The 26357-nt window shown below is 39.0% G+C and overlaps 1 protein-coding gene across 1 annotated transcript; it reads left to right on the top strand.

Annotated features, from left to right (window-relative positions):
• Positions 1–572: 572 nt before the first annotated feature.
• Positions 573–24743, top strand: LOC139728699 (retinol dehydrogenase 12-like). The gene is made up of 9 exons (XM_071639641.1): positions 573–857; positions 15502–15606; positions 16318–16403; positions 17100–17171; positions 19000–19141; positions 21742–21965; positions 22611–22767; positions 23932–24058; positions 24586–24743. The coding sequence occupies exons 2-9, from the start codon at positions 15522–15524 to the stop codon at positions 24680–24682; spliced, it is 990 nt and encodes a 329-aa protein (XP_071495742.1). The 5' UTR covers positions 573–857; positions 15502–15521; the 3' UTR covers positions 24683–24743.
• The last annotated feature ends 1614 nt before the right edge of the window (positions 24744–26357 follow it).

Genomic DNA, 26357 nt, shown 5'->3' with positions numbered 1-26357 from the left:
TTTAATGAGGCTAAGGCTCGCTCTTGGGCTGGCAATATGGATTGGTCAGAAGTAATGTACATAGACCCTACTATAAGTAGCACACGTACATGCAAACGTGTATAAGTGCTCGGTATCGTAGGGATGTACAGTACGGTCGATAAATAGTAAACACTGTAGAATACTAATAGATATGTATAAAATCAGTGCTGCCAGAACCAGGGGTGCGAATTGATTTTTTTTTTTTTTTGTGTGTGTGTGTGTGTGTGTGTGTGTCCCTGGTGCAAAATATTAAAAAAAAAAAAATAGAAAAGAGTAATTATTTAGCGTCCGGCGTTGAGGTCGCTCGCAGACTGATTTTTTTTTTTTTTTTTTTTTTTTTTTTTAAGGATCTGAAGGGGGGTGCGTTCGCACCCAACGCACCCCCCCTGGTGACGCCCATGCGAAACTCGCGAATGCTTCATGCTCGCAAAATGGTGTACAGTACACGTCCTTGTAGAGACTGGATGCGATGCAGTCCAATGTCAATGCACTATCTCTGTATAGGTATGATTTGCAATATTGCACATACAGAATTGAAATGCAAACGAAACAGTCGCTGAATTCACACGCTACAGAGGCCGAAATGACTCATCGTTTTATGCCTGTCGAGCTTCATAAAGCAATTTTAGTGAATGTGTATGCCATACACACTCGTTGCAAGGTCGCAGTAATAAGCGGACTTGTTCACGCTTTGATGTGAAGGCGTACTCCACTCGTTCAAAAGGACTGTATAGTCCAGATCCACTTGATTGCAGCAAGGCCCGTGCTTGTGACTAAAAGGTGTCTGCCTAATTCTTCTTGTACTAGCACCTGTATCTTTGTGAACCATTCAGAAGGTAAGAATGTGTCCATGTCATCACAATGCCATGCGCATCATATTGAATGTCTACTGATGTGACTATAGTGTTTGTTGCAGTTGTGTGTAAATAATTATACGGCCGTTATCAAAACGTAAATATGTCAGTTATTTCTATACTGTTCACTGCACGTGATATTATCGTGCGGCAAGGGTTTCAAAGGTTAATGAATTGTATGCTTTAAGCACACCGACCCTCGTGGCAATTTATGCGTTGTATACTCAATGTCGAGTATTATGCAGGCATTTGCAGGTACCTATACATCCAGGGTACTGATTACAACTGAGTGTCAGATATGACACAATAAATAAATGTAAGCACCTGCATTTTATCAATCACAGGTACTTTTCATATCTGAGCTGCAGTAAAAGTGTTAAGTCTTACAATGATCACGATCTGTGTAGGGACTATCGGTTTTAGCTCGGACAGATGTGTCCAAGGGTCAAAGGGTGGGTATGCTTGGCTAGCAGGTGGGCAACTTTAGGTGTGGTCGCAAACATTACATATCAGGGAAAATACAAGGACCGATTGGCCTACGCACGTAACACGGATACGATTTTCAGAAAAATACACAAGAGTTCTGACTAAAAGAGCTGGAAAGCGCTGGAATGCATCGTGTAATTAGCAGGCTAGTGAAATAATCTGTTGAAATGATGGAAAATGAGTTTTTAGTGTTTGTATTTCGGTAACATTCATTGGCAACAGAATCGCATAACTTGATCACATAGTGGGCTCGTGCAGATCACTCCACTCTAATGTTAAAGGTCCAGTTTACCTTTGGGAACAGTGATTTCAAAAATGTTCAAGATATCACATTTGATTCATATGTGTAGGTCTGTTGTGTCATAAAACATCCTACCATATAGAAGTTTTGCAATAAAGCCTAAAATATAAGGAGATCCCCCCAGTGTTTTTCTCAATAAACCGTAACTGTATACGCTTTAAATAGTCTGGAAACATTTTTATTATAATCATTGTTTATATTTTGTGTATTTAACAACACTTGACATCGATTATACGGATTCAAATTTTTACAGTGGTTGTTTCTATCCCTAACTAACATTTTAGAACAATTTAAAGCACTAATGCTAGGTTTTTGTTTCATCTGCAAATGGTAAATTATGCCTCTAAAGCAATAAAATTTGAAATGCTCTATACGATCACCTCAAGTCACTAGTGTTCCTTACCATTTCTGTGCGAATGATTCAGATGTGCACAAATTTCACACCCAAACAAAATCATAATACAGTAATACACGTAGATTACACGGATGAGATGTAAGGTTGTTTGGGTATAATACCAGTACCTGCTGATTGAAACCCATTGTGTGCATATATAGTGTCAGCAAACTTAAAGTGGTGGTGTATCATTTTGGTTGAGACGTAACTTCAGATTTCTAGCATTTGTTGGTACGATGAGAATCGTTTATGAGATGTGAAAGAAAATGTAATTCAAGAGGATTTCAACGTTTATTTGAGATTTTGGTTTTGAAATGCCTGAGATATCCAAAACAGAGCGATTCTTTCTGCGCGGAAACAGGCTTCTATTACGGTAAAACTACGTAGTGTCGGCTTTTTTTTTATGCACGCCAAATAGAGCATTGAAATAATCAATAACTCATAATAATGGGATTATAACACATCGAACCCAAGGCTTTTGAATGCTATACCATAAGACAGTATTCTAATCATTGTTTAGTTCCAGGCTCTCTACAGCGTGTTACTCGGCAGTGGTAATGAAGGTTAAACGACTCAATACAGTCATGTGTTTATCAAGAGCAAAAGTTCAACCACCATTACACAATGATATTACAATGACCATGACTAAACGCATTTACTCCGCATTAACCATTTGCAATATCGCCAGTCTGGGTTCTACATTTTTATGTCACATTATGTTCTGTGTTCATTGCTTGCTTTTACCTGAAGTCGATGATAACGGTGACTTATCTAATAGTCCATGGGCCAGTGTGGGACCCCCCTCCCCCCCCCCCCCCCATTAGGGACAATTTGAAATGATGTTTTCTGAATAGCTCCGACGACCAGGGATCAGAATCCACTTGTTGTTTTTTTTCTTAGTGGTGGGTGTGGCCTCCAGAGCCGTTTCCATGGTAACGCTCAATGAAAATAATAGGATCTCATATAAATGCTTATAATTTTTCATAAAATCACCCAAATCTCATGTATATGATATCATATTAAAGTGCATAAAATTTCCTACACAATGATATATCACTCTTTGTGCTTCTTGAAAATTAAAGGTCATCTATGAGGGTCAAAATGTTACTTTTTCACTTTTTTTTCTAAAATTGAAAAAAGCAAAATATATTCAAAAAGCCATGAAATAAGCAAAACACAAGAAAATAAATGGAAATTTTCCCGAAATAATCCACAATTCATTTTTAACAGTCTCTGAAAAAATAGCTTTGATTGTGACTTAAATCACAGAGATATGGTCCTTTAAATATGACAAGAACAATGCAGTCGATGAGTGATTGCACAACACGCAAAAGCGCCCTCCAGTGAGAAGTCATGCACAATACCCACTGATCTCCATAGTTACAACACTTTCTATAGATATAAGAGACAATGCATACAATTTTTTACTTACCCCGTATTATGTCCTATAACATATAATAGGCCCTATTGGTATCAGAGGATATAATAGTATATGAATGTACATAATTTATATCAATAAGTATAAAAGGGTCCATAGGGAGAATAATATGTCTCAAAACGAGGTATCTTAAGGGGAATTCGTTCCAAAATGATATATTTGAATGCCCTAAAAGGGTTTGACAATGTTTTTCAAAGCCTTGTCATTGATCAGGGGCCGCAAGACTATACTCCACAATACACCGATGGCATAGTTTGTATAGAATGAAGATCGTATCATCAATACAACTTAGGGAAGATTGGCAGGGATGCAACAACAACAACAACAAATGGGTGTATATATTGGATGCGCGTAAAAAACGGGTCATTGCGGAATATAGGTATATCTCCTTTGCTGATAAAAAAAGCCACTTTTATCATTAACAAACAGAATTTAGTGGTATTAGATGCATGTTGTGCTCTTGTCAGTTTAATTCTGCATTAACTGATTGAGCCCATATTAACCCTTTCCATACCGGAACATGGTGGCCTGTTGCCATTTCAGAATTCAGTATAACGGGTTAATACAAATGTCAAAAAGGTAATGTTTGCACTTTGTCTTGTTGTGAATACGTTAATGCTTTTCATCAAAACCCCAAACTATATCATTTTTTTTTCACATTTCCCCTTATGGCTGGTAGTAGCGATATACATACATAATAAATACATTGTATATGTGATATATTCTCTGAGGGCTTGCACAGACCGTCCCCATGATTTTGGGAAAGTATTTGCTTTTTCAGGTAATGCAGTGGCGGATCAAGAGGGGGCGCATCGGGTGCGTCCCTCTTCATTTCTCGTTAAAACAAAAGAAATAAAAAGAAAAAATTGGGGTGCTTTATAAAGGCACCTCCCCTTTTTCAGAATTCCTGGATCCGATCCTGGGTTATGCCACAGCAATATTTGATACCTAGCCTTCGTCATTAAGGTACGTCATTAATCATTTTATACTTCAGAAAATGAATTATTAGTGACCTGGTTTCGCAATCACACAAACACACAAAACGTGTGCCATTTGAGAATTAAATAAAGCTTAAAATTCAAAACTTTCATCCATGGCAAAAGGTACAGATGTGGCGGATCAAGACGGGGCGCATCGGGTGCGCCCCTCCTCATTTCTCGTTAAAACGAAAGAAATTTAAAAAATGGGGTGCTTTATAAAGGCACCTCCACTTTTTCAGAATTCCTGGATCCGATCCTGGGTTATGCCACAGCAATATTTAATACCTAGCCTTCGTCATTAAGGTACGTCATTAATCATTTTCTACTTCAGAAAATGAATTACTAGTGACCTGGTTTTGCAATCACACAAACACTCAAAACCTGTGCCATTTGAGAATTAAATAAAGCTTAAAATTCAAAACTTTCATCCATGGCAACAGGTACGGATGTAATATACCGGGTTAGCTATGAGCGATTGATTCAGTATTAACCATAAACATTTTTGAAGAAGGCTATTCGGCATTAAGTGTATTGTACACTTGATACATAATGAAGGTAAAGTACATTACCTAAGTCTAGCAAATGTGGGCAAGTCAAATTCTCCATGGTATTATTTGCCTCTCTAGTTATCTTCCTCAACATCTTCCTCCTCTTCGTCATCGGTTTCATCAAGTTCATCTTGGATGCTGAAGTGCTCATTCTCCGTGTCCTGTGCCTCCTGATCGATGGTCAAGTCAACAAGTTCCTTGGGGAGAATGTCACCATCAATCCACTGGTAGGAAAGTGTTTGTCCTTTCATTTCCCATCCTTGTCCATCATATGGCTTCGGCAGTTCGGGATACTGGACGTTGGCTTGATTCCAGATCATGGTCTGGTAGTTCGCACGGAGAATATGCATTCTCAGCGATGACTTACATGGAGGAAGCAAACTTGTGTCTATTCCAGTGTCGCTGGAAAGGAGCTGGTTCTTCGGTGAGTACCTAGTCATGAACGTGGTGTATCTTAGTCTGTTGATATCCTGTACGCTAGATCTGGCACCATACATCAAGCATGTGAACGCTTCTAATTCTTCGCACAATTGTGCTGGCGGGTCGCGAGTGGTACCCAGGGCTGCAAAAGTTTTGATGTATGCCGGAGTCTTCTTTAGCAGACGGAGAGGCCCAATCTTTCCTTTCCTCACAAAGGCACTGGTTGAATCGCAGCCTGTAAATGCATGCAGGGCGAGCAAAGCATTGCAGATGTCTTCCCCAGCACTCCGTGCTGCCTGATGGACGTCAATCATGCGCCGTTTGTTTCCAACGCCTGTGTCCATTATTAGTGGTACAGGAATGGTGCACGAGTATCTCATCAGGAGAAGGAACACATCAGTGTCTGGTGATCGAACGACTATACCACTGGCATCAGGGAAGGTTGTGGCTATGTCCAAACAGTGCAGGATGATCCTTGTATCAGCCTCTTCCTGTAGGAAGAAGTTATTGAAGCTGCTCTGTTTTTCTTTTAACAACAAACTCTGCCAATAAAGTTTAAGAAATCAATTTATCTACAAATGAAAGAAGAAGGTGAAACAAGGCAATATTTCAAAATACTGTAGTAACCTATTTCAGAAAAAAAAAATGAAGAACCATCTAAGGCTCGTGCAAATTTACTACATGCACAAATTTAGCAGCTTGAAGCAAGAAGGAATATTTAAAAGAAATTTGAAGAAAATTAATATACCTGTGTTGAACGTAACTTTGGAACTTCCTGGACATCAGTCTTGCAGCCATCTTTACTTGTTAGTCTCCAGCAGGTCTCTCCACAGACATACATCACTTGCCTCCCTTCTAATTTCTTAGCATACTTGTTGGTTTGCCACTCCTGAAGGATTAGCTGAATAAGTTGGGTCTTATTCGAACTGTTTGCTAAGAATTGCTTGAAGTCACGAGGTACTTTCGTGAAAGAGCCATTTATGAGAAGCTTCTGTGATGTGCCGCGGCGCTCTCTCTCGACATCCTTAATGCTGTTTTCTTTGTATGTGTCTGTAACAAAGTCAACACGTGAAGCCTTTGGAAGTTGAAGGAATATCCTCTCAGCCAATTGCCCGAATGTTTCCGGAATTTCGCTCTGAGCTTGGATGACTGCATTCCCATCAATCACATGCATAGGAGACTCTGGCCTTTCTGTCAGAATGTGCCCCTCTTCAAGTTTGTGCAGAAGCTTTGACTTGTTAGTTTTGACAGGAGCGCCATCAGCTGTCGCAAGGCTCCATGGTATTGCCCGAGTGGAAACGTCATCACCTTTTCCATGCAGATCTCATTCGCCATTGCGAGAACGATCAGTTGACCGAATACATTACGTTCAGCAACAATTTCCTTTGTTTTCTTCATGGAACCAGTCACGGAGGCCTTTTGGGCAGTTGACGTGAAGGTCTTCAGATTCTGCCTCTTGATAGGCGTGTGAATGCTCACTGACTTGTCGACTAGCCTCTCCTGAATGAACGATCTGTATGCTTTCACTCCATGATCGTCGACTCGCAGGAGATCTTTCTCGACTTCTTCTGAAACTGGCCGTCCAGAAGATATGCAGTACAGCTTATTCCCATCAGGAACAGTGAAAGGGTTTAGGAAGTTCTGAAATGCATGAACCATCTTCTGGACAATGCGTTCTCCTTTCAAAACCTCCGATGGGCTGACATCTTTGTGCGTAGTTGCGTCGTCGGTTTCAAGACCTGCAGAAGCACGAGTTGCCTGTGAATCAATATATTCTGAGTGCTATTATTATGCATTGTTATTTTGACAAACCAATATCAATTCTCGCTATCGCCAATGACGTAAAAAGTACCCGGATGTGGCTTTTTCGTCAAGATTAAGTGCACTTGGTAGCAAGGGCACTTCCGGCGCGGGTCATAATTTGCACAACGCTAGCGTGCGCGTACGTGTACCTTACCTATAGCGCAGCGCTGACCACGGATACTACAGTAGGCCGTTGTACCGCCCGAGCCAGCGAGTGGCCAGGCCTGTCATACTCGTACACTGTAGTCCCCGCCGCCGGCGGCCGGCCTTGCATTAGCATGCACCACTGCATGCTGCACCCTAGTCTGCGCATAAGCTAACACATACTGGTACGGCGTACATCACAGATCAGTCATCTCTGCATACCCTGAAAATATGCTGGAAAATATTCACCCACCTGGATATACAGTATATCGTCATGGAATGCCCATCTTTTTTTTTTTGTTCTCTGTCGAAATGTCGCGAACACAATCGGGAACGAACAGTGATCTCGAACTTATCCTGTCTCCGAAGCAATTTCTTCCAAGTAAGTACGTACAATGTACGTAGGCCTACTGCCTAGTGCTACTAATACTACCACTACTAGTAAGTCTCGCGTGCATGTACTGCGCTGTGGAGTCACCCGCAATTGTTCACCCACGCGGCCACGTCATGTCTCGCATGCCAGTAAGGGTCCTATTTCTGCAGATTTTTTTCATTTCTTGTCGTGCGAACAACACATGGCAGCTTCGCAGCAACAACCAATAGTCGTATTAACAGCAATTTCTTAAGAATGGAGAATTTTCAAATCATATTAAAGCTGTAATTCAAGTCGAGAAAACCGGAAGTACACGTAGAATACAGTCGGTTGTGTGTGTAAATAGCATTAGTCAGGTATCACGCGCGTACGAACGGAAGTGACTTTGCTACCGGACTATCCCATAATGCACCATAAATGACGCTTAAATCAACATCCGGGTACTTTTTACGTCATTTGCGATAGCGAGAATTTCTGGCTTTTCTACATTTCTAAGACTCATACTTTGAATATGTTGAATTTACCTCTATACTCAAAAGTATAAATCGGTATTAACTTTTATAAGGATGAGAAAGATGGGGATCAGATATGATATGTAAAATGTTATATTTATTGAAAGCATGAAAAAAATACAAAAAAGAACGACATGCTCTATAGATAGGGCTTATTTACCTGAAGATATTCAGCACGTGCGTGACGAGTGGAGCTCCACCTGTGGTATGCTGCCACATTGCGACTGAAGCCAATAATCCCTGGTCCATGTCCACTTGCGTGGCGATTGTAGGTTTGTTCTATTGTTATGTCTACTGCATTTCTTGAGTTTGGAACTTCTGAACGATTCACACTCATCCCTTTCTTTTCCAGTAACTCAGTTGCTCCTGGATGAGTCTGTGGAAGTGCCAGCAAGTTGTTGATGTACACAGAAGTATATCTGGCATAATTCTGTTTGCTCTGGCTGAAGAAGAGGGGGCACATCTCTTGTAGACATTCAATGTGGAGATTGAAATCATTTGTCTTCGTTGCCTTCGGAAATTGCATCAGCAGCCAGACTTTGTCCATGAAACACACCCAGAATTGGGCAGTTTTCCCATTTTCTCCATTTCTCGTCTTGGACTTGTACTGTTCATACTTGTCAATCCAGTTTTTCAACTTCGGGGCGTTCTTCGCAGCTGACATGGTTTCACTGGAAGGAGAGTGTGCCACTTCTGAAATCAACTGGATTTCCTCTTCACCGAGACGTTCATCTTCTTCATCTTCGAACGATGAGAGCAAAAGCCTCTCCAGAGCTTCAACAGTTGTTCTCAGCACGTATCTGGCTCTGTTGTAGTGTTTTCCTGAGAGCACTTTCTCAATCGATCCACTAGCACATACACCGGATTCCACCATGACATCTTCAATGCCACTGCCCTTCATGAGTTTTCCCAGAGCTCCCATGTAAGTGCACGCTGTGTGGAAAGCCCCAAGACGAATGATCACCTTGCTGTACCTTTCTGGATCAGCCCATATGATCTCATAAGCTTTCTTCGCTGCAGCCAGATCGAAGGTCATTATTGTGTATGGCTGTCCAATAGTGGCTGTCACTTCCTGTGATGTGTGTATGATGTGCTTCACAGTGGCATTGTCTGTGATGGGGGCATTGACAGGTGGCATATACTCAATTGTGGTCTTCCTTTCCTCTCCCGTCTCTCCAGTCAGTGATATCCATCCGCCCCAGCTGGGTACTATCTGCTCACCTTGATGGAGATGTCTGGCTAACACCCACAAAATGTCATCTTCTGATCTTGCTTCATTCGTGGGGTTTGCTCCAGCGTGAGGTTTAGGGATGTTGGGTTCCACTCTCTTCGCAAAGTAAGGCTCCATCACGGTGGTCTCGGGACTGAGGGAACGCTTCTTAGTTTTCTCAACACTGGGAAGGGAGGGAGCAACTGGAGAGAGCGTTGGGTCTATTTCCTGAATGATGATACCATGTGTAGAATGAGTTGTTCCTGCACCTGATGGTGTTTCTTCATTCAAGTCAAAGTTGTCCCGACAAAAATGTACCACCTGGTTTCCCTCTGTCTGGAATGCCTGGAGGGTTAGGGCTGCTTTGATCTGCAGAGGTCATGTAGATAGCAGTGAGGATTTCCAAGAGTTTGGAATATGAGATGCAGTGGCCAAAACTGTTGATGAGCCGCACAATATCTGCTCTTCCCGTCAAGTGACAGATTGACATGGCAAGGAGAACATGTTTCGACTGTATCCACCTTCCATTCGTGACAGCATACAGTATGTCATGGCAAATGGACTTTAGTTTACGTGACTGGTCAGTTGACAACTTGTCCATCTTCTTTCCAAACAGAAGTACTGAAAGAAAGTCTGACAACTGTTCCGGTGGCAATTCCCAGTCTTTCAGCACATTACCTGGGGGAGGAGGCCACGGCATGTCACGTGCCTCCCTGTGAGCGTCAAATATGGAGCGCCGCAAATGCATGGCCGCTTCCTCCAATCTTCTACTTTGAGAAGCGGCTGCTTGTAAAGCAGCTTCCACTGCTTGACCTCCCTGGATGTAGGTTGAATATACAAGCTCACTTCTGTGATTTGGCTGCCAAAATGTAACTTTGCTGCCGAATCTTCCCCTGATTTTGTCTTTAAGCTTGTCTGTCTTGTAATCAGGGTTGTACTGATCTGGATAATTTTGCTGCAGAAATCGAAGATATAATTCTCTCAACATTCCGACTCGTACAACATTTCACTCCTCGACAATGCTCCTTTGGATGTAGTCTGCAATGAATTCAAAGGCAGCAGAATGCGCATCATGAACTTTCTTTGCGTCCTCATCACCGCGTGCTTGCACAGTGTTTCTTTCATCACCTTTTGTGAAATCCCTATAACATGAGCGGTGGTAGCATGCTTTCCTGGCTATGAGATCAATGTCGCAAACCTTGGCTTGTAATGCAAAATCATGTTTGGCAAGAGCTGTCTCTTTGATGAGGTCACAAGCAGCAACTGTTTGACATCTAGTTAATGGTTCTTCCTTTCCTTTTCGCTTTTTCCTACGTTTTTGGCAGAACAGACACTCATCACTGGGAAAGAGAATACTTGTAGAAGATCGTGTTCTCTTTAGCGGAATTGGCGGACAATCAGAAGTTGAAGGTGCATCACGTTTTCGAATGCCTGAGACATTTGTAAACTTCTGGTAGCATAATCGATGGTAACCATGTACATGTTTGAGGAACTTCTCTGGCACGTTCTTGGTAATAAAGTCATAACTGAGTTGGTGTGAGCCACTATGTGCACGAAGGTGACATGCCTCCTTTATCTTCTTGAAACTTTTGTCTGTCAGTGGTGTTACTTTTGATGTTACTGTAGTGCAGCAGCAATGTATGATGCAGCTGAGGTTAACATCACTTTTGGATTTTAGACTCCTCTTCGTGATAAGTTGTAGGGGTGTTTCATCATCCATTTTCTCTCATGCTAAACCTACAACACAATAGTACACGGTTAAGTGATATGTGCACAGGTATGTGATATGTTTGTACATGTCATAAAAATGAATGTCATTTTTACTATTTCCTTTTATAACATATATTTTTTTTTTCTCAGAAAGGATACAATGTTTATAAATATCCTGCACAAAGGTACATGACGATGTGATTTAATCACCTGGAGTAGCTACAATTTATGTAGGCCCGTAAACAAAGGCAAAAAAGTGAAAGTTGTTTAATGAAAATATTAGTTATAAGTAAATTGCCCGCTACACAACAATGAGAACGGAAATTTATAACACTACAAGAGAACTGAATGAAATTGAGTAAATCTTTCTCTCTCACATTCTTTCTCTCTCTAACTCTTTCATGTTTTTGCAAGCCAATACGAAATCAAAGGGGAAATGAATGGGAAGTAATGTTTTCTGTTAAGTCTCAATTCAATTCAAATGACATCTGGGGTAGCGTGTAGTCATTATGGTGATAAAAGGAACATAACCCTTCTGATTTATATATATATATATATATATATATATATATATAAGTATATATATATATATATATATCTAATTCATGAATTGATTTATATTATACCTAACATACAATGTACGTTCCTAATCCATGTAGAAACTTTCGGCCGTCTGCGTAGAATTAACTGCATTTCCAGGCAAAAGCTGCAAGGTGTAAAACGAGTAAGAAGTGGATCATTCACTAAATATCCAATTTAAAGCATTGCAGCAATAACTCCTTTTTTATCAGGAAGTACATCTATGAGTCAAATTTTCTACGGAGAGTAGTCAAAATTGATTGACCGGTTTGAGCATATTTTGCCGTCTTGCATTTCTTCCACACGGGATATCTCCCAAACATAATATTGTACAAATTTGAGGTCTCTTGTTTCAGAAAGCTGAGATTCTGCTCATTTCTGTGATATCAGAATCAACTTCGTTGGTTGAACAATCCCGACACACTTTTGCAATAAAGTAAGACCACCCATTCACAATTATTAGCCAATGAACACGTGTACAACCTATGCAGAGCTATCACTTGGCGGGACTACCCACGAAAATTTTAGTTGTTGACGTTCAATGTTTGCTGTTGTCAACAATGCGAATTTCCTTAGTTAATTTCAATGTTTTGTTTCTAACAACAATAAGAATATCAGGTAAATATCCAGACACTTCTGTATGTGAGACATTATTTGGATACGTAGCAGTTTAGAATAGCCTACAACATAGATGTTACATATTGGAGCAGAGAGAACCAATGTATTTCCGTCTTTCCTTTCGATGTAATTTCTACCCGGACTGCTACATTTCTTTTGTAGGTGGTATTGTAAATAATTGCAACGCGTGCTTGTATACACTATGTCGCACCCGGGTAATCATGCAACTGATTGATAATGATGAAATAACGTTAAAGGTGACGATATTGTCACAGCCTGCATCTAATTTGCAAAGTTAACCCCATTTCTGTAGCATAATTACACACTACATGGAAAATTATGTAAACAATATGCCCCTCCACTCACAGCGCTGCCTACCCCTATTGTTACGCGTTGATTAGCCAAGCGTATACGCTTCACTTTCGCGAACATCCGTTCGATGCGCGTCCCTCGGATTTTCTGCGTGAGTTAGAGAGCTTAAGTTTTCAATATGCAAAGATAGTTTACCCCTCCCCCCCCCAAAAAAGAGAAAAGCTATCAAATTTCTGACACTGTATCCTCAGTGAGACCTTGTGCCCCCCCCCCCAATGTCATTTGAATTTGGACGTATCGTCCTCAGAATTCTTTTAGGTTTTCTTCTGTTTTTGTTTTTCATTACCTATTCTCATTCCCCCTCTTCCTCTTAACCCAGTTGCTCCTTGATGAGAATATGGAAGTGCTAGCGTGTTTATTTCCCTTTCATTTTCTCTCCCCCCGCCCGCTCCTAATCTTCTTTTTATATTTCAACTCAGGACTTTACATCATTCCGACTATGTGGGACTAAGTCTATTCAAGAAATGAATTTTGCTAAGATACTGTTTGAAATACATTTCAGCATCAAAGGAAATATCTCAGAAAAGTTAAAAATATAAGGTGTAAAAGTGTTTAGGTTACAAAAACTACTTACCTTGACTGGAGAAAGCAGCATTTTGAAGTTTATTCTTGTGAACAGAAGCTTCCAAAAACTTCTGACCAACCAGAAGCTTGGTAGGCCTATACATACATATATCTCTTATATCATTAGAAAGTGTTGTAACTATGGAGATCAGTGGGTATTGTGCATGACTTCTCACTGGAGGGCGCTTTTGCGTGTTGTGCAATCACTCATCGACTGCATTGTTCTTGTCATATTTAAAGGACCATATCTCTGTGATTTAAGTCACAATCAAAGCTATTTTTTCAGAGACTGTTAAAAATGAATTGTGGATTATTTCGGGAAAATTTCCATTTATTTTCTTGTGTTTTGCTTATTTCATGGCTTTTTGAATATATTTTGCTTTTTTCAATTTTAGAAAAAAAAGTGAAAAAGTAACATTTTGACCCTCATAGATGACCTTTAATTTTCAAGAAGCACAAAGAGTGATATATCATTGTGTAGGAAATTTTATGCACTTTAATATGATATCATATACATGAGATTTGGGTGATTTTATGAAAAATTATAAGCATTTATATGAGATCCTATTATTTTCATTGAGCGTTACCATGGAAACGGCTCTGGAGGCCACACCCACCACTAAGAAAAAAAAAACAACAAGTGGATTCTGATCCCTGGTCGTCGGAGCTATTCAGAAAACATCATTTCAAATTGTCCATAATGGGGGGGAGGGGGGTCCCACACTGGCCCATGGACTATAATGTTTGGACCAAATAACCCTGTCCCATTTAAAACCAATACCGCTTTGCATGGGTTACTTGGACTGATGGGTGCCTACAACTCAATGTCATACATGCATGCACAACGTTCTTTGCAGAGTCATGTAGTCTCTGCTTAAGACTGACACATAATAATTCGTTAACATCTTATAAAAACAGATGTCATTTTATTTTGAATGTTTTACGGCCATTTAAACAATTTAACCTTACATGAAGGACTCTGTCACTCAGTTCTACGTTTTTTTAAAATAATTTTGATAATCCATTGATAAGCCCTAAATCACGCAGACAAATGAATTAGTGTTTACACGTCAATATTTACCATTCTTGTGTGAATTTGTGTATGTTCATGATGTTATTATACATTATACGTATATGTCTGTATTTGTATACATATAATATACACATAGCACTTTCATACATACATACATGAATATATGTGTGTGTATCCGTATATATTTTTACACACACACACACACACACACACGCCTAAATGCATTTTGGATCAATATCCAATTACGTTAATGACATAACAATCTGATTGAGATGAAGCTGAAATTCTTGCTTTGCATTAAAAACAGTAAAGTGATAATGCTATCATAAGTGAAGACACTGTTTATATACGTATAGTAAACGGAACGTGCACCATGTCACCTTTTCTTGGGTGGATTTTGTTTTTTGGATCAAAAACCGACTGAACATTAACCTATCTTTTCAGAGAAATTGTGATTCTTGTAGAGTTGATGCAGATCACCTCTGGTGCAAGAAAAAAATCAACGTGTTTAACTAAATTAACATCTTGTCCATTATAGTTGTCGTGGTCATGGTGGTAATATTAAAACACACACACACACACACACACACACATACAGTATGTGGCACACCTGAAATCGTTACATGGTTTATCTAATCGTTTTATTATGAAGGATTTTTTTTCCAAGCAAATTGCAAAAAGTATTTTGCTTGATATCCACCACAATAATTGAATCAGTTCTTCATCTGTCATCTTTGTATTTCAGTTCGTATTTTTTCACACACACACACACACACTCTCTCTCTCTCTTACTTATTTTACTTTTGAAAGGATGATCTTGCCTAAATACCTTTAAATGCCATTTTTCTCAATTTCTTTACCCCACTGTCACATTTTTCTAGAATCAAAAGCGGAAATTATTACCACATGATATGAATGACGTCATCTAAAGAAAATTCTCCCTCACACATAGAAATACACCACCACAGTGAACACAGGTCAAAGATAACTTATACTCATACAATGTGTTACCTTTGAAAATGAAAGGGCTCGGGTCACATCGTCAGATTTAGAATCCTAAAAAAGGGCATCAACTGAATGTCGACTTGTTTTGGATGTTTTCCCTAATTTTCTTTGTCTTTTTATCATTTTGCCTTGCAAGGTTAGAGGTCAGAGGTCAAAATGGGGACAAGTTTTGGGTCACCTAAGAGGCTCCCAGAGGTAGACTTGAGAGGAAAAACGATCATCGTTACAGGAGCTAACACAGGTATGAGAAAATACTTCTTCGGAGAACTCCCAAAATAGTAACCGTTTCTTGTCATCCAATTTGTCATCAACAAAACAGTTACAATTGATACGAAAATAGGCCTATAATTATTTTTTTAACAATGATGATAGCGTCGTCAGCGTTGTCGGAACCCTGTGATTAATTCCATTCCATTCATTCCAGTCAAATGATAGTTGTGTCTATCCAGCAAAAGGGTGAAACAAAATGGAAAGCATACATGCGTTTCATAAATCATACTCTTCTAAAAATTCGGATGTAATAAGTTGGTTTAGTTAAAGATGAGTCATAAGTATATCAGAAATGTGTATACAAATGAACTGAATTAGAGTAACTATCATACTTTTCAAGCTTGACACAAAAGTAAAGGTGATGGAAAAGAGCAATTAACTATTGGAACAGAGTCCGTAAAACGTTAATCACTATCGGTACATGAGTACATAACGCATCACAGCTAATGTCATGACTGTTGAATGTATTGGAGGAAAAAAATTATTTGCTGGGTAGATAACTCATCACTAAAAACGTTATATGTGTACATTATTATCATTTTTATAGTGTGTTTGATAGGAACAGGCATTTTGTGTACAATTAGTATCATACGGTTATTAATTAATATGCACAGCTAGTGAGGAAAGCTATAATAGAAACCTATAGCAAAAGGCATAATTTGCCTATTACGATGTTCTCTAGGTATAGGATACGAGACGTCAAAATGTCTGGCCCAGGCTGGAGCTAGAATCATCCTGGCCTGTCGGTCTGAGACCAAAGCACAAGAGGTAAGGTGTAATGTGTGCTCCTAATATCATACATCTGTCAGTCTTAGATTAAAGCACAGGAGGTAAGGTGTAATATGTATACTCCTAACACCATACACCTGTCTTTCTGAGACCAAAGTACAGGAGGTAAGGTGTAATATGTACTACAGCAGATGAAGCATAATCTTAAATTATCCTAAACGTAAGCATGGTAAGGTTTCGGCTAAGGTTGCGCGCGTGCGCGCGCGTGCGTGTGTGTGTGCGTGTGTGCATATCTACATAAACTCACCCCAGGAATACAATTCTTTTCTATCGGAGCAACAAAATGGTAATACCATTTACAACAATTTGTGTCATTAATTTTACAGCAATAACAATACCATCGGTTCTCTGTATAGGAAGCTGATCAAGTCTCGAACCCCAAATCCCTCTTCTGCTTTTATTATTTTTTATTTTTTTACTCTCGACATTTTAAGGGAATGTAAAGGGTAGTCGTGTGTTTGTGTGCACATGTATAAGAATTTAGCGTGACGCATTACGTGCAATGCCACAACATTTCATTTCATTTTATTACATCGTTAGGGGTGCAAGACAGTGTAACTGACATGGCGGTCGTATGTTACTTCTTCTTCTTCTTCTTCTTCTTCTTCTTCTTCTTTTCTTCTTTCTTTCATACCCGCTTCTAATTTCAATTCTCCTTGATTGTGAATGTGAAAGGCAATGGAACGCATGAAGAAAGATCATGCGGCAGAGAAGGCGGACGAATCCAAAGCGAGAGTTAAAATAAAGGTTAGTGGACTAGAGATTGTTATTACAGTGTTTCCTCTTTATGTGGTAAAATATGATATTCGAGCAGGTCTGTAATTTATAGCAGAAGGCGAAAGTGTAACTCCTGTTCTTTAATGTATGTGGACACGGGAAGGGCAGATGTCGTAAAATTGTCAAAATAATTCATTAACAGGCGACTATCAGTTTCTATAAAATAATGTAGCTACACACGTATGTGATACATACAATTTATTACCACAGAATTTATATTCACGTATTACATTAAGGGAATATCATTATAATGTACGTAATAATGGTAGAATTGTATTTTTACCCATACCAAGGACGAATTGTTTAAAGCGATGTCCGTTTTATAATGCATCTAAGTTATTCAGTGATTTACCCCAAAATATTCGAAATATTGATAATTTAAGCTCTTTTACACAAACAATTCAGAAAGTAAATTTCCAGATATTATTTAATTTTCTCTTACCACTCATTTGTAACAAATCCTTGTTTTATTTTTGTTTCTTTTAATTACGCATATCATTTTCGCCACAGTTTGATTTTGTTGTTATCGAAATGCACTCTAAGTAATTTTATACTTTATATTTTATACTGTATGCTATTTACACCTGTATGTTGTGTTTTGTCAATTTTTTATTACTATCATTATTATTAGTCTTGTACCAGTTCCTCTGTTTTTATATTCAGTTTTGTACATTCTTATGCACGGCCTTGCTGAAAAGTAGCTTCAAAGCTGATAGCAGGCTTTTTTACCGTGTTGAAATAAACAAATAAGAAAAAATCAAATCAAATAAAATACATGGGAGTTCTTCTAGTGTGGTCAACTTTAATGTCAATTTGTGTGGCACATTAGGAAAGCATTTGTGTTTGTCCATTGTTAGAATCTCTAGGTTTTGTAAGAGATAATAGAAGGAACATTGATAGAAACTGGCTGGAATACACTTGTGTGCGCTATGAAGTTGCCACTTTACTGCGCTTTGAGCAGACAAGAGATGTATTATATAACATTTCATATTTGTTCCAATGAATCATGATAATGCAGAAAATATAAAAAGAAAATTATGTATATTGCACATAATAATATTCTGATATACAAATGATGTACAGGATAGAGTGTGTTAGTGTAGGCGTATAGTGCACTCGAGGGTATTTACAATTGTGAAACATGCACTACATTGTAAATACCCGAGAGTGAGCTACGCCTCCACTAACGCCACGAAATAATCCTGTGCATCATTTGTTTTATAAAATGGGTCGAAAATTCGAAAACTAACAGCATTGTCAGCGTTTTTCACGTACCTTTGTGGGTCAAGACGTCCGAGGATGTTCGTCCCAAACATTTACGCACGTCGCACTCGGAAATCCCGCACATGTAAGTACTGTACGTATAAGCGTATACGTACGCCACATGATTGTTGTGCACAAGAAAGGCCGGCTGGCAGCCCGAACGAGAAGTTGTTTACAGGATTGACAGCGCGTATGGTAGCGCGCGACGCACTTGTAACAACTGATTAAGTGCGCACTGCTAGTGTAAACATTGTGACGTCAGTGACTTTACGCTTTTTTGCAAGGCCGTGCATGATAGTAAAAATTAATGCACGCACACGTGACTCATTTCAGCGCTTCCAATTGGCTACATTCTTGAACCCATTCTATAATATCAAGATAACACTGTGTGTATGTGCGTATGTGCGTATGTGCGTATGTGTGTGTGTGTGCGCGCGCCTACAGTGAGAATATGCACAAGCATGGATACTGACACACACACTATTATAAAATAGTATAAAAGTACAACATTGCTGAATATTCCTATTTGACACAGGTCGACGAACTGGACCTAGAGTTCATGACCCTTGACCTCGGGTCACTGGCCAGCACCAAGTCGTTCGCGGAGGCGTACAAAGCCAGGGGGTTTCCCCTACACGTATTGATCTGTAATGCTGGGCTAGCTTGGGGGCCCGAAGGTAAGTCCGTGCGAAATAACGTTCTACTTTATTGATGCTGGGCTTCAGATTTTCGCGACGGGGACGTTCAGATTGAGAGAGAGAGAAAAAAAAAACTTTTCTGAGCATGAATCGCTTATCAAAGTCAAAGTATTATAGCTCGCGTCGTCTGCGTTTCACTACGCGTTCTGTGCTATTTTACGTCCGCTCAATTCACGCATATCAAGAGAGCTACTTCATGCACTAATTATATATGGAGGCGCCATTTTATTTTTATAGGTTGCGTCTCCGCGTAATCTAAAACTACTTTTCAGCATGACGCAGGGAGAGAGGAGGTTGAACGTCCAACTCACTCGTCGTCTACAGTGGTCTAAAACGTCAGCGCCGCGAATCTAATGCTCCCTAAATTCCTACCTTGATAATAATGGAGCTTGTATAATGGAGCTGTTAAAAGTTTTGACGTTGCAATCTCATAATAGTTGTTGGGGCTATCAGTAGCAACAGTGCTTACATGCTACTACCTTAAACAATGTTTTGTCTTGATGGCGTTTGTTTATTTGTCAACAATATTCTTCCAAGTTTTGAGAACCGAATTAAAATACATGAAATGGTCAGGATGGCTTCGTTGCAGTAAAATGATAGTCACGAAAATAATAATGACAATAATAACAATGATAATAACAATTATTATTAGTACTATTATTATAATTATTATTATCATCATTATTTATTTTTTGTTGGTCATACAGGATCAGTATGTGAATCGAAGAATTCATAAATGTGTGCAGCTATTTTTGACGTCACGGACCCTTCGCGTACAGATCTAATTCCATAATATTCTCAATTTTGATGTCACATAATGTACTGTATATTGCAAGTCGCCAGCTAATACTGCTTTTACAGCTTTAGAGAGCAAACTATATTTCACCAAACCACAATCAAGTTTGTGCATCTAGTCTCAGGTCAAGTCTCTAGCAACTGGACTAGGTAGAACCAGTGCTACTCGACTAGTCTCTCCTAACAATGTAGGCCATTCACATGTTGTCCTGCTGAGATAGTGAGATGTAGTCACATAATTCATATAACTATCATGACAAAAATAATCATATTGAGGAAATATTGCCATTTGTCACTGCACTTTAGGTCCCTGATTTCATAGACGTGATTAAGGTTAAGGTTAACGTTTCATTTCATGTGTCTTTATTTGGTAGAAACGTTGGATTCCTTCTCCCCCCTTCCGTGTTACCTTCTGTCCTGATGTCTTTTTCTCCTTTACGTCGCTACACTGCTTCGACGTTTGTTGGTACAGCCGATATGTCCCTTTAAAAGGCCCCGTCACATTAGAGTAAATGCCCAACGAATGCCCAACAAATTCGAAAATTTGAAGATACCTTCGCATCTGTTGTTGATACTAAAATAGTTCTTTGTGTTTTTACGTTCTTTGTTCAATAGCTATTCGAAGGGATTCGCAAAAATACGCTTAAGCCATCAATAATCTTTCTTTTTTGTCTTATTTTGAACGTGCCCCAAATCTCCAGCCTATCTCTGCGAATCCCTACGAATAGCTAATGAATACGAAAGAACGTCAAACATAGGGTGTGACAATATCAGAAACGAATGCGAACGTATCTTCAAATTGTTGAATTCGTTGGGCATTCGTTGGGCATTCGCTCTAAGTGTGACGAGGCCTTTACGCATTCCCAGAGCTCATCAAATGAAATAGCAGGTTCAATCTTGTCGTAAATGTTTATAGCTTCTAAAATTTTCCTCATCATAGTCCTACAAAGAACCCATGTCTTAGCGTGTAGGCGGACATAAGGTAAAGCACATTTTGAATCTCTGTATGAGCAAACCTCGGCATAATTATTCATATCATCAAGGGCCATTGAGAAGAATAATATCACAAAGCGAAAGAGAAAGTGTGTGGGCGTAATATGTGGTGTTTTCGTCCAAAATGGGTTGCATATTAAAGCAAAAACGTTGTGGAAGGGTCAATAAAATGTATATAAAATTTGTTTTTCGGTATCTTAGCAGTAAAGAATTCAATGATTAACTATATTGCCCTTACCAAAAAATTTTGCCACGGGTAAGATTTGAGAATATACATAGTAATACAGTGTAGTAGTAGTAGTAATAATAGTAATAATAATAATAATCATGATAATAATGATAATAATACTATATCAATTTACAAAGGGCAAAACCTATAGACATATTCTTCTGTGCTGCAAAGGTTTCTGATGTACTTGATGACAATGAACAGTTAAATGAAAGGCTGTGTTTTGAGTCGTGATTTAAAGACTGCTACAGTTGGGGATTTCCTGACTTCTAATGGCAGGTAAATACATACAATATTATAATTTGCCCGACCAAACGCCGTACTTTACAGCGATGGGGCTGTGTGTAGTTACTTGTAACCAACAATGTGGCATGATAATATCACATCATAATGCATATAGCTCAACGTTGTGTTACATTCTGATGGGATACAAATTGAATGAAAATGCAAAAGTCATTATGCATTCATTTGATTCTCTCTCTCTTCTCTCTCTCTCTCCCTCTCCCCCTCCCTCCCCCCCCCCCCCCCTCTCTCTCTATTCTGCCATCTACCACCATCCCAGAACCAACCGCTGACGGCTTTGAGATTCACTTTCAGGTCAACTACCTATCGCACTTCCTGTTGACTCTTCACCTTCTGCCGGTTCTTAAATCCTCTGGACCGGATAGCCGAATAGTCTCGGTTGCCTCAGTCATGTACAAGTTTGCTAACTGGGACGTAACCGACTTCCAATCATTGAAAATACGAGACACAAGCAAGAGATATAATACCTCCAAGTTGTACCAGGTGAGTCGTGACAAGATCAATCTATAAAATTCAAAATCTTAAGATATCATCTGCCTTTAATCATGGAGAATTGTGGGAAAGTGATTGTTATACTGACGTTTTCAATTGATTTAAACTTGACTTCAATGTTTACATAAATTTCTATCGTGAAAACTCTCATTAAGCATAGAAAAAGACATACGTTGAATGTGATGGTTTTTTAAATATATATATATATATATATATATAGAAGTATTGCAACAAGTTCACTCGGTTGACATCAGGTACATCCGTATTTTATTGCTACTCGGAGTTTCATGCCACCTTCATTTAGGGGCAATCATCAGGCAATCATTGCCTTGTTGCAATACTTCTGTCTAAAGCTCTTCCTTTGAGGATATCGAGCACTCTTCATAGAAGGATAGAATCACCAAGTGTATATATATATATATATATATATATATATATATGTATATGTTTTTCCCTTTAATCATTCCTATTTTTATCAGTAGTACCTACAATGTTTCCTGAATACTTCATCTATCACAGTGCTCTGTCATTTAGAACGTAAGCGTCACACGATGATGCTTGTGTACATTGTAGTATAATAAAACTCGATGATTTTATAAAGATGTGTTCCCTCCTCTCTTTCATGGACACGCGCAGATTATGAACATGTTCTCATTGGCAAAGAGACTCGAGGGGTCAGGGGTTAGCGTATTTTCGCTGAACCCCGGCTTGGTCGATACGGATATCAGTAAGCGTGAGGGTCAGCAGTTAACGGGAGCATCAAAAGCCATCGTGAAAATGGTGCGCGCATCAAGTAAGTTGCATGACTAACTGCGGTAAGCACTATCTGGGCACCCGTCCCGCTCCATCATGAATATTCATCATCTACATGTATCCGTAATACTGTTGAAATACATATTTTCTTCATTTCTCGGCAGCGTTTTTACATTTCTCGGCAAAACTGAACATTTTTCCATCTCCCGGCGAGACGTTTTAACATTCCCCGTTGATGCAATTTTTCGAGATTTTTACATTTCCCGGCCATACGTTTTGCACGTATCCAGCGTTCTGCCATTTACTAGTACAGTATCTTACTGCCTGATGAATATTCATGATGAAGCGGGACGGGTGCCCAAATAGTGCTTACCATTTGCATCTAAGCATCGCAGCAGATCGATCGTAGAGAGGTATATCCATGTTCGTAAAGGCACTTGGCAAACCGTTGTTTTTTGTGGAGATAATACTGAAAGCTCTATATGTCAATGCCGTCTGTTGGGACTTCTACACTTCAGTTTATTTGTAGAAGCATATCACTGCCAATTATGACGTCATTTTGTCCATTTCGAAATAAAGTCGTAATGATTGTTGGTTAGTTGTGACGTCAGATTTAGTTAGTGACTTGATCTGATTCTAATGGCAAGCTCGAAAATTATATACATGTACAAATCATACAGCTTCTTTAAATCAGACGGGGACACTTCCGGTAAAAAAAAACAAAAACACAAACACACACACAAAAAAACAACAACAACAACAACCAAGAAGTTGACGTTACAACCTGATCATTTGGGCAGCCCCCATATGTCGATTTTTTTAAAAACAAGTCAGTTCTCTTTATTCCCTGCTAATAACTTGAAAGCTTTTATTCCCCCTGATTTCAGACAGCGGTTAGTCAAGTGCTTTTTATTATGCCAGTAAAGTGAAAGCTTGTTGAATTTTCTATATATATATATATATATATATATATATATATATATTTAATTATAATTAATTGTGGTCCACACATGATGTCACACAATGAAGTAGTCTCCTCATCCAGCGGTTCCAACATCAAAACTTGAAATTCAAAAATTTTGTATCGATTGCATTGTCCGATTTTCCTCAAACTTTCACTGATGCGCTCTTCTAATGTTGCTGCTTTCACTCAATCAACATTTCTCTTTGGCTGTTTGGGTTGTGGTTTTCTCTCCCATGTCAGAGATGATGCGGTCCCCATTTGACGGTGCTGTGACTACTTTGCATGCCGCTGCTAACCCGGAGTATGACGGGAAAAGCGCCCTCTACTTCGAGAGTGCTAAACCACACTCTCTGACGTCACTGCCAAGGTAAGTAAAATGGTTGTTTTGTCCATGGTGCGTTTCCGCGTTTGAATACCAACTTTTGGTCTTTACTGAGTACAACTAGAGGCCATCGCAATATACTGGACATCCATTTTCTCCTAAAGGGGAGGACAATTATTTGTGAATACACATTTCTCGAGAGAAAACAATATCTTAGCTGAAAATACAGTGATTTGGGACCCATAAAATAATTTTCACTTTAATAGTAGAGAAATTATGTCCGTTGCACCCTTTTGTAATTCCTCATGTTGTTCGAATCAAAATGACTGCAGTCACTTTCTCTGCTTTCATTTATTCTTATCTTCTTTTCCTCGCCTGATTTCTACATATTATCACTTGCTTGAGTCACTTCTTATTTATTTTTTATTCATTGCTCTTTCAATGTCGTCAGTAATGTCTAGAGTCGATCTTCATCGATCGGGAAAGAAAGAAAATAGGCATGGTAGTTGTGTAACTTCATTGTGAAGAGTGTGTCACGTGCATTTCTTTCTACACTCTCCTTAACCATGCAGAAGCGAGGAGAAGCAAGAATTGCTCTGGAAATATTCATTAGACTGTCTGAAAGACTACGTGACGGAGGACGTACTGAGCGAGCTGACGTCACAATAGATTATACGTCGTCATCTTAGCGTCATATGATATCAAACAATATGCTGTCTGAAATAATTCTCTGAAGCCGCTTCCTACGGGAACCAGCTGACCTTGGTATCAAGTCTATGGGGATTTCAGAATTCAGTATGGAACGGGTCAATATCTAAACAATCTATAAAGTAACATGGTCCGTGACATTGAAACCTGCCTCATATTGAGCGATTTTGTCGCGCAAGTTATAGCGATGCGATCCGTTTCAATGCGGCTCTGCTGAACAATATCGCGTATTGTTCTTCTGGGATGCAGGATAATTGAAACGAAAATGAAATATAAATCTTGCACTTCCTGAGACAAACAATCTTCTGAAATTCGACATCGCTTTGAAATAAATCGCACAATCTGAGCGGGGCTAATGATATTTCAGAACGTAGCTGAATTCTAGAGGCTCACCAAATTGTAGAATAGTATTAGTATTTTCTAAATTACGTTCTCCTTCAGATGAAAGCCATCAAACGTTTACCCACTGACGTTCCTCCACTTATTTGTTGTTTTGTTCTTATCCATACTAGTCTTAAATGAATGCACTCTGGTACAAGGCTTCAGAAGTACGACGTACTTTACGTGTCATTCGCAGAAAGCAAATTGCTTTATTCTGACGTAGTGAACATCAAGCCGCCGAAGGAAGTTCACTGTAACATAATAGGGATGCTCGCACTTCGAATTGTAATGTATTTGTGTCAAAATTCTGTCATGGTTTGTAATATACAATATGAAATCAGAGTAACTATGTCGGTAGCTGGAAGAAAGACCGATATATCTTTTACTGACTATTACTTCCAATAACAACCCTTTGGGTTATCATGCGTATAACGATTATTGATGCTGATGTCAGTTTTTGTTAGTACATTTTATGTTACTTTTTACTAATAGTCCGATCGTAGTCTCGATATCTCTTTCGATACTTCAATAAGTGCTTTTCATTATACGTACATCTAAAAAGTTTTATCTGAAATCAGATAAAAAATATGCGGTTGATATCAATATATCACGCAAGGTTATGAAAAAGCATGAAATGTTTTACTCGTAAATTGTTTGTACAATACAATAAATTATAAATTTTGCTGCTTTTATACTATTTGGGAAATAAAGGTAATCACATGTAATTTGCCGTTCTTTTTATCATTGTTACTATTGCCTAAGCTTTGACTATGACAAGATCTTCATTAACCTATACTTCGCAGTTGAAGGGTTTGTTGTATATTCTTTTCCCCCCTTTTTCTTCTTCTCTTTCTTCCTCAAACCTCCGAGGATCGTTGTCTCTGTTGCATATTCCTGTATAATTATTCTGTCACCTTTTTGTCACGCTATAGTCTTGTTTCCTCTCATGTCGTCAAGAGATTTTTTTTTCATACAAGTAGTCTTGTTGCTGTCCCCGTCTTTTCTCATGCTCATTATTTTGTTTGTTGTTGTTTTGTATGTAACTGTTTATCCGTCTCTCTCGATCTTAGTGAGCTGCCAAACTCTCTGTGCCTAACTTTTTGTGTTGCTTTTTTGCTGTTTTCAATCAATTTTTACATCGAGCTTTTAATACAAGAGGGGCCGGCACTCTACAAGCATTGTCGTTTTAGTGGGTCCCTCCTTTTTTTTTTCACACAGTGCATGCTGACAATTATTTCACTTTCGGTTATATACC

The sequence above is a fragment of the Diadema antillarum genome, unplaced genomic scaffold, assembly GCF_040938485.1.
Source record: "Diadema antillarum isolate AM-2024a unplaced genomic scaffold, OU_Dant_1.0 seq00000193_RagTag, whole genome shotgun sequence".
NCBI classification, from domain to species: Eukaryota; Metazoa; Echinodermata; class Echinoidea; order Diadematoida; family Diadematidae; genus Diadema; species Diadema antillarum.
The sequence above is the reverse complement of the archived record's forward strand: the minus strand, read 5'-3'. Positions and strand labels throughout refer to the sequence as shown.

Excerpts from the sequence above, each read along its gene's own strand:
- LOC139728699 (XM_071639641.1), top strand. The coding sequence starts at position 15,522 with ATGGGGACAAGTTTTGGGTCACCTAAGAGGCTCCCAGAGGTAGACTTG. Across the intron at positions 22,768-23,931 it reads GAAAATGGTGCGCGCATCAA|AGATGATGCGGTCCCCATTT; the intron begins GTAAGTTGCATG and ends CTCCCATGTCAG. Across the intron at positions 24,059-24,585 it reads TCTCTGACGTCACTGCCAAG|AAGCGAGGAGAAGCAAGAAT; the intron begins GTAAGTAAAATG and ends TTAACCATGCAG.